Source organism: Oncorhynchus nerka, linkage group LG5, assembly GCF_034236695.1.
Source record: "Oncorhynchus nerka isolate Pitt River linkage group LG5, Oner_Uvic_2.0, whole genome shotgun sequence".
Lineage (NCBI taxonomy): Eukaryota > Metazoa > Chordata > Actinopteri > Salmoniformes > Salmonidae > Oncorhynchus > Oncorhynchus nerka.
Window position 1 is genome coordinate 32272251 of NC_088400.1, and position 9654 is coordinate 32281904.

Genomic DNA, 9654 nt, shown 5'->3' on the forward strand with positions numbered 1-9654 from the left:
CCGCTTCATCTGTCTGTGTACTATGGTCTGTCTCCTCCTGCTTCATCTGTCTGTGTGTTATGGTCTGTCTCCTTCTCCTGCTTCATCTGTCTGTGTACTATAGTCTGTCTCCTTCTCCTGCTTCATCTGTCTGTGTGCTATGGTCTGTCTCTCCTTCTCCTGCTTTCTGTCTGTGTGCTATGGTCTGTCTTGCCTTCTCCTGCTTTCTGTCTGTGTGCTATGGTCTGTCTCCTTCTCCTGCTTCATCTGTCTGTGTTATGGTCTGTCTCCTTCTCCTGCTTTCTGTCTGTGTGCTATGGTCTGTCTCTCCTTCTCCTGATTCATCTGTCTGTGTGCTAGGGTCTGTCTCGCCTTCTCCTGCTTTCTGTCTGTGTTATGGTCTGTCTCCTTGTCCTGCTTCATCTGTCTGTGTGTTATGGTCTGTCTCTCCTTCTCTGGGTGTCAGGAGATGACCTACAAACACGATGGTAAGGACTTTACTGTAGTACAGTGACTATTGAGCTGACTCCGTGGGTTGGTCCTGAGATCAATGGGAAGGACAATACTGTTGAGTTTATCAAATCAATGGGAAGGAGGAAATTAACCTTTATTTTTTGTGGATGATTTGTGTTTCGTAATCGGATGGTAAGGAATGGGGAAGTGATTGTTCCAATGTTGATGGACGGTCCACAGTATGTCACAGTGAGTGTTCTGTAGCATCATGGTTTGGGGGAGTGTTCTGTAGCATCATGGATTGGGGGAGTGTTCTGTAGCATCATGGATTGGGTGAGTGTTTTGTAGCTTCATGGACTGGGTGAGTGTTCTGTAGCATCATGGATTGGGTGAGTGTTCTGTAGCATCATGGATTGGGTGAGTGTTCTGTAGCATCATGGTTTGGGGGAGTGTTATGTAGCATCATGGATTGGGGGAGTGTTCTGTAGCATCATGGATTGGGTGAGTGTTCTGTAGCATCATGGACTGGGTGAGTGTTCTGTAGCATCATGGACTGGGTGAGTGTTCTGTAGCATCATGGACTGGGTGAGTGTTCTGTAGCATCATGGACTGGGTGAGTGTTCTGTAGCATCATGGTTTGGGGGAGTGTTATGTAGCATCATGGATTGGGGGAGTGTTCTGTAGCATCATGGATTGGGGGAGTGTTCTGTAGCATCATGGACTGGGTGAGTGTTCTGTAGCATCATGGATTGGGTGAGTGTTCTGTAGCATCATGGATTGGGTGAGTGTTCTGTAGCATCATGGATTGGGGGAGTGTTTTGCAGCATCATGGATTGGGTGAGTGTTCTGTAGCATCATGGATTGGGTGAGTGTTCTGTAGCATCATGGATTGGGGGAGTGTTCTGTAGCATCATGGATTGGGGGAGTGTTCTGTAGCATCATGGACTGGGTGAGTGTTCTGTAGCATCATGGATTGGGTGAGTGTTCTGTAGCATCATGGACTGGGGGAGTGTTCTGTAGCATCATGGATTGGGGGAGTGTGTGTTGTGGTAAACTGTGGGGTGTTGGGTGCATAGATTAACACAGAGACAGGAAGGATCTAGTCAGCAAACACAACTTTACTAGGCAATAAAATAAACATAACAAAATCAGGTAGGTTTGGCTCGGTCCTTCTTCTCAGCCTCTGCTCTGTCGGCCTCTCTGTTCTCCCCCGCGGTGTGCCACAGTGCTCCTTTTATGTGGCCTCCACGGCTGGTTGGCACGTTCCCCTAATTACCTCTACTTGGAGCCATCCGTGTCGGGGTGCCCAGCCCGTGTTCTCCCAGCAGAGGGAGGCAACGTCGCTCACCTCTATTACCAATCCCCGAGTGTGTGTTTCAAATAGTCTTCTCTCCTATTGTTTTTTTTGTGTGTGTGTGTGTGTGTGTGTGTGTGTGTGTGTGTGTGTGTAAATCAATATATTACAGCTCATCACTCCCTTTTTCTTTCTCCTCCCTCTCCTTCTCTCGCTCTCCATCCTCCTCCCTCCCCCTCTCTCCTCCTCTCTCTCTATCTCTCCAGAGGCATGTTGTGGAGACATATTTTGGATTTGATGAGGAGTCTGTGGACTCTGAGACGTCGTCTCTGACCTCTTACAACACTGACCTCACAGACTGCACCCCTGCCACGCCCGAGGAGGACCTGGAGGACGTAAGTGTGTGTTTGACCATGTCACTACCCAGTCCTCTGTAGTTTAGTTGGTAGAGCATGGCTCTTACAATGCCAGGATAGTGGGTTAAATTCCCTGGACCAACCGTGTGTAAAATGTATACATGCATGACTGTAAGTCTATGGATAAAAGCGTCTGCTATATGGCATGTTATGTATTGTATTCATTCCCCAGGGTGTCTCTCGTGAAGAGTCAGAGCTGCGCTTCAGACAACTGACCAGAGAGTACCAGGCTCTCCAGCGGGCCTACGCCCTCCTACAGGAACAGACTGGGGGGTCACACGATGCTGAGAGAGTGGCCAGGGTGAGTAGCTTTAACCTTTAACCCCTACAGCCTGCCCATGATATCCCTCATTAGACTCCTGATGTGCCCATCACTGTTTCAAAACATGAGCTTTTGCCAAGAGGAGTACAAGAACAATGTTATTATATCTTAGCAGGCTGCAGGTTAATGTTATTCTATCTTAGAACATTAACCTGCAGCCTGCTATCTTAACAGGCTGCAGGGTGTGCAGGTTAATGTTCTTCTATCTTAGCAGGCTGCAGGGTGTGCAGGTTAATGTTCTATCTTAACAGGCTGCAGGGTGTGCAGGTTAATGTTATTCTATCTTAGCAGGCTGCAGGTTAATGTTCTTCTATCTTAACAGGCTGCAGGGTGTGCAGGCTAATGTTCTTCTATCTTAACAGGCTGCAGGGTGTGCAGGTTAATGTTCCAGCCCAGCACTAACTCACCTGATTGAACTGACTTGACTCTGGTCTCTGATTGGCTACGTTCGCCTTCCCACAGAACCGTGAGCAGCTGCAGGCGGATCTGATTGGGTGCCAGGCGAAGATCGCCGACCTGGAGAAGGCATTGGCTGAGAGGGGGCAGGTAAAAGAGGAAAAGGGCGGGGAGACGACTGGGAGGTCCCTGGCTGCTCCGCTCTCATTGGCCCTGCTGCTTGTCTGTCTTGGGGCTTTGCTTTTGGCCTGGCGCTACGGCTACGCCGACCGGATCTGCCGCAGGATCCTGTGATGTCACAACTCTGCCCTGTGTGTGTGCTCCACTGTCGTTGACAGTATTTGAATGTATATGCTCTATTTTCTCTGGAAAAGATCATCAGGATTTATCTCCTCATGATCATGAGAAAACTGATTGAATGATACGTCCTCATGCTAAACAAATCAGCCAGTCATCAAATTGTACCTAGCATTTACAAATATGACTCTGAAGAAACAAGGTTAATGAAAATATATATATACTGTCATGTCTTAATTATGTAACATTCTGTGGAAATCATCTTCAATCAGTTCCTCTGTAAAGATATATCAATTAGATGATTTCCTTGTATAAGTAATGATATTTGTAAAAGCAGAGTGAAATCCATTTTGAGAAGTGTAGATGGATTTTGGGGTCAGAACTAAACAAATGCACCATGATGCAAATCACATAGATTGTTCAATCTTCTTGTTGATTGCTCAGCCTGATATCAATAGACTGAATAGATCTAATACCGAGCAGCGTTTCACAGAGGTCAGAACTCATAGCATCCTCCATCATTCTCTGGTACCTGTTGCATGCCTCACATTTACTGCATGTTGCCTGTTTGTGTCACTGTGGCATTGTTGCACTTTCTGTTGCGCTGCTCTCACCTCTGGTGCCTCAATATGCCTGAATCTCTGTTCAGCATGCTGTTCACTGTACCAATACAGATTTCTGAGCACATTTCTCTGTATTTCTGGTCATTTTGATGGTGAACTTTCTCTCTGTTACTTTTTGGCTCAATAAAACCATGTTACAGCAATATATTTTGTGTTTAACTTGTGGTTGCATGTGTGCTCACTATTTAAATGCATTATTTCACTTATTTTGGGCTTGTGGGTCTCAGTTCAGAAACGGACAGTTTGGGCTAGGACTCACACGGTGTGGCTGAATCTCTTTGGGTTGAGGTGCTCATGCATGTACATTGTGCAGTATCCCCTACGGGTGGCAAGGTGCTCTTATCTCCCTTATCATTCTGTGTTGTGATAATTTAGTTTTCCTCTGAGGTGTGTGTGACCGTATGTTTCTCCAGGACTCTAAGTGGGTGGAGGAGAAGCAGTACCTCATCAGGACCAATCAGGAACTCCACGACAAGGTAAGGTACCTCCTACTTCTCTGTCACTCAACACCGTCCTGTGAGCAATCTGGAAGCAAAGGACACGACAAAATACAAAAATGTGTGTGTGTGTGTAGATGTGTGTGTTACAGCAAGCTGAGTGGAAGCTGCAGGCGGCGGTACAGGACTCGAGGGACCAGAATGAGCTGCTGGAGTTCAGAGTGCTAGAGCTGGAAGTAAGAGAGTGCACCATCAAACTGTCCCCAGGGGGCGACACCGGTCTCCAGTCCCCACGCAAGACCTACATACAGTGACCAAAACACACACACACACACACACACACACACACACACACACACAAGCGTGCTCATAGCAGTGGAGGCTGGTGGGAGGAGCTATAGGAGGATGGGCTCATTGGAATGGAATATATGGAATGGTATCAAACACACACAAAAAAAACCATGTTGGATTCTGTTACATAAATTCCATTCCAGCCATTACAGTGAACGCATCCTCCTATAGATCCTCCCAACAGCCCCCTGTGGCGCTTAGTACAGAGTACATGCGAGCACACAAACATACCCAATACTGTGCCTCGACCCATTGTATGTACCTTGTATTCTGACCGCCTTACCATCCCCACTGAACTGGAAAAGTGTATTTTTTTCAAATTGAAAGATGTACAAGAATGTTGTCTTTAGCAAGATGAATATAATTTTGAATGGAATAAAATGTGTTCAAGTTCACCATCCGCCCATCTTTGTTCATTTGTCTCCTCCTTGCATGTAGTTGTTCTTAAGTTTCTTTATGTTCATTAAAAAGGCAGTCGTATGCACAAACATTCCAATCATCAGGTACACGTGTCCTAAATCTCTTGATTGTTGTCCATAATAGAAGATTATCGACTCCATGGCTTTCCTCCTTTCAGGTTCTGCCTCCAACAACTGATGTAGGATATCTTTAATGAGCTCATTCATATACTTTTTTACAATATCTTTCATGATGACTTGCTTTTACACCTATTGTTTGAGATAGATATCAGCTGATGTACGAAGGGCTATATAAATAAATTTGATTTGATTTGATTTGATGACTTCATAGGAGATACTCGATCACTTCAAGAAGGTATCAAAGAAACTATTAATGCACATAAGAATGGGTTGAATGGATCCAAAGAGCCACTCAGTCACTTAAACTCATCCATTTAAACTCCCAGAGTATGTTTTAAAACCCTATTACTTTGGTTTTATATCATGTTTCTCCACCTAACTCATTTGGACAGATCCTGAGCATGCTATCCTCATCATGTAAGTACTGTACATCATTCAGCTCAGTTCCCAACCATGATCCATTCAGCTCAGTTCCCAACCATGATCCATTCAGCTCAGTTACCAACCATGACCCATTCAGCTCAGTTCCCAACCATGACCCATTCAGCTCAGTTCCCAACCATGACCCATTCAGCTCAGTTCCGAACCATGACCAGTTCAGTTCCCAACCATGATCCATTCAGCTCAGTTCCCAACCATGACCAGTTCAGTTCCTAACCATGATCCATTCAGCTCAGTTCCCAACCATGACCAGTTCAGTTCCTAACCATGACCAGTTCAGTTCCTAACCATGAACAGTTCAGTTCCTAACCATGAACAGTTCAGTTCCTAACCATGAACAGTTCAGCTCAGTTCCTAACCATGGCCCATTCAGCTCAGTTACCAACCATGACCAGTTCAGTTCCCAACCATGACCAGTTCAGTTACCAACCATGACCAGTTCAGTTACCAACCATGACCAGTTCAGTTCCTAACCATGACCAGTTCAGTTCCTAACCATGGCCCATTCAGCTCAGTTACCAACCATGACCAGTTCAGTTCCTAACCATGGCCCATTCAGCTCAGTTACCAACCATGACCAGTTCAGTTCCTAACCATGGCCCATTCAGCTCAGTTATCAACCATGACCAGTTCAGTTCCTAACCATGGCCCATTCAGCTCAGTTACCAACCATGACCAGTTCAGTTCCTAACCATGACCAGTTCAGTTCCTAACCATGGCCCATTCAGCTCAGTTCCCAACCATGACCAGTTCAGTTCCTAACCAAGACTCACTCAGTTCAGCTTCCAACCATGACCCATTCAGCTCAGTTCCCAACCATGACCAGTTCCTAACCATGACCAGTTCAGTTCCTAACCATGGCCCATTCAGCTCAGTTCCTAACCCATTCAATTCAGCTCCCAACCATGACCCATTCAGCTCAGTTCCCAACCATGACCCATTCAGTTCAGCTCCCAACCTGACCCATTCAGTTCAGCTCCCAACCATGACCCGTTCAGTTCAGTTCCCAATCCTGGCTCGTTCAGTTCAGTTCCCAACCCTGGCTCGTTCAGTTCAGTTCCCAACCCTGGCTCGTTCAGTTCAGTTCCCAACCCTGGCTCGTTCAGTTCAGTTCCCAACCCTGGCTCGTTCAGTTCAGTTCCCAACCCTGGCTCGTTCAGTTCAGTTCCCAACCCTGGCTCGTTCAGTTCAGTTCCCAACCCTCAGTTCCCAACCCTGGCTCGTTCAGTTCAGTTCCCAACCCTGGCTCGTTCAGTTCAGTTCCCAACCCTGGCTCGTTCAGTTCAGTTCCCAACCCTGACCCGTTCAGTTAATTTCCTGACCCATTCAGTTCCCAACCCTGACTCGTTCAGCTCAGTTCCCAAACACGACACATTCAGTTCAGTTCCCAATCACGACACATTCAGTTCAGTTCCCAACCATGACACATTCAGTTCAGTTCCCAACCATGACGCATTCAGTTCAGTTCCCAACCCTGACTCATTCAGTTCAGTTCCCAACCCTGACTCATTCAGTTCAGTTCTCAACCCTGATCAGTTCAGTTCTCAACCCTGACCCGTTCAGTTCAGTCCTCAACCCTGACCCATTTACTATCAGTCTCACACACCAGTCTACCCAACCAGAATATTAGTTGTGATTGTACTGTCCCCTTTAGAGGGCTGGCTGTTGTGGTCTGTAAATTAGACTGGGGGGACTGTTTGTGAGTGTGTAGATGTGGGTGTGAATGAGGGCTGGGTTAACTGTCCTTGTTGTCCATTAGGAGAGGGAACACAGGCTTCCAGCCATGGGATTCCACATGACTACCTTCCCAGAGAACAGCAACAGCGCTCTGCAGATCTTCTGTCACCAGGAGGGAATCAAGGTAACACAAACACACACATTTTCCCTCTCGCAGCGTATGTAAACTGGATGTGTAATCCCTCTTTAGGACGTGGTTATTCCAGATCTGATGAAGAAACTGGATATCCTGGGAGATAATGGGGTGAGTTTAAATTCTCTCCGCTGTTCCTAATACTCTCAGTAAAATGATCTTACTAAAATTCACAATGCTATTTTCTCCCTCAATTAAAACCTTAATAAATACTTTTATCCCTCTCCGATCATCTATATCCATTTCCTGTCTCTGATTCGTCCCCAGAACTTGCGTAACGAGGAGCAGATTGTTGTCATCCAGGCTGGGACGGTTCTGTCAATGTGTGAGAAGGTCAGTCTCTCCTCCTTCTCCAACAACATTGGAGCATTGTTACATTGTGGGAGGCAACCCATCTGCCTCCTCCTCTCCCTCTCCCTCCTCCTTCTCCTCTTCCTCCTTCTCTTCCTCCTCTTTCTTCTTCTCCTCTTCCTCCTCTTCAACTATTCCTCCTTCTTTTCCTCTTCCACCTCCTTCTCGTCTTCCTCCTTCTCGTCTTTCTCCTCCTTTCCTTCTCCTCCTCTTCCTCCTCCTCCTCTTTCTTCTTCTCCTCTTCCTCCTCTTCAACTATTCCTCCTTCTCCTCCTTCTTTTCTTCTTCCACCTCCTTCTCCTCCTCCTCCTTCTTGTCTTACTCCCCCTTTTCTTCTCCTCCTCCTTCTCCTCTTCCTCCTTATCTCTGAGCCTGCCTCTTACACCTACTGGACTATTATCTACTGAGTATTTAACTGTACAGTATGTGTTGAGTGTCTCTCTCTCTCTCTCCCTCCCTCCATAGTGGTTAAAGCAGATCGACAGCACAGAGGCAGCCTTGACCCAGAGGATGATTGACCTGGAGAATGAGACGGTGAGAGACCCCCAAAAAAAGATCTGACCAAGTATCAGTGGTTTTTCACTGTCTCTGACGTGACACCATTGTCATGGTGATGCAATGTGATACCCTGTGATGTGATTTCATATCCTGTGTTGTGCTGTGGCTGTTCCAGGACCAGTTCAGTAAGCAGAAGGGTTTCATGGAGGAGGAGCTGGACTACAGGAAGCAGGCCCTGGATCAGGCCTACATGGTACGACACAGCAACATGATGGGACAGGAGGGTTACTCTACAGCTGTCTCCTGCTTGTAGGAAGCGTATGCTAAATGGCATATATTGTATTATAATTATATATTACAATAGTCATTATATCATCAAGATGGCATGCAATAGTTTCATAAAGTATATGTTTTAGACCTAGATGTAGACCCACTGTCAGCCCTCTAAATGATGTAAACCCATCAAACATCACTAACCCACAGACCAAACCCTGCTATTTGAGTTTGTCATGTGTTGTCGGGATACTGCATCTTCTACCTCAATGAACCCGTGTTTGCACTGGGTACTAAAGGACAGAAAGAGACACACCCTCCTGGCTGGGGAGAATGGCTGTGAATGAACTGTTCAGACACATCCCAAACACTCTCTCAGAACAGTACGATCCCGAGACAGGACGTCTAGTGATTCCCTCAGTGACGTGTGTCATTCTAATGAGACTGTGTATCAAGAGGAACTTAACGTAGACTAGAGATGTGTGAATGTTCCCAGTACAGAGAAGCCTGTATGTTTTACATTCTTCCCATCTCTAACTTAACAGTCACTACCACCATGAGTCAGGTAACAACAGGAGTATCTTGCACTCACCATCATTTATTCATTTGATTCACTGTGTGTTTTTGTGTTTTTAGTTCCACTTTATACAGTGTCAATAGAAGCATGTATTTACATGGTCACTACACTGACATTATAAGCTGTAAATAGGCGTAACAGTTGTAAGTATTATGTTACAAAGTGGACTTAGTACCTACACTGTAGTTACCATGAAAAACACACCATTATAGTGACACTAGATATAAAGCGGAACAGTGTTTTCCATCTCGGCCATGATCACAGTGGCGTACCTGTGTATGTGGCTGTATGGCAGAGGATCGCAGAGCTGGAGGCGACTCTGTATAGCGCTCTGCAGCAGGAGCCGGGGGGGCGTGCGGTCGCAGAGTCTCTGTCGGACAGGCAGAGGGAGGAGCTGGGGCTCGCCGTGGACAAACTGCGGAGACAGATTCTCAGGCAGAGCCGCCAGTATGACAGTCAGATCTTACAGGAGCGCCTGGAGCTCCTACAGCAGGCCCAGCAGGTAAGGAAAGGCCTTAACCTGCAGCCGCCACAGAG

General features: G+C 46.5%; 1 protein-coding gene across 1 annotated transcript in view; it reads left to right on the forward strand.

The window, feature by feature from the left end:
* Window positions 1-4972, forward strand: part of LOC115122865 (janus kinase and microtubule-interacting protein 1-like) — a 51479-nt gene extending 46507 nt beyond the window's left edge. The window contains exons 10-14 of the mRNA XM_065018539.1: window positions 1993-2121; window positions 2315-2443; window positions 2927-3010; window positions 4194-4256; window positions 4355-4972. Coding sequence (XP_064874611.1) covers window positions 1993-2121; window positions 2315-2443; window positions 2927-3010; window positions 4194-4256; window positions 4355-4531 — 582 coding nt within the window. The 3' untranslated portion in view covers window positions 4532-4972. The remainder of the gene's footprint in view (window positions 1-1992; window positions 2122-2314; window positions 2444-2926; window positions 3011-4193; window positions 4257-4354) is intronic.
* Window positions 4973-9654: the final 4682 nt, after the last annotated feature.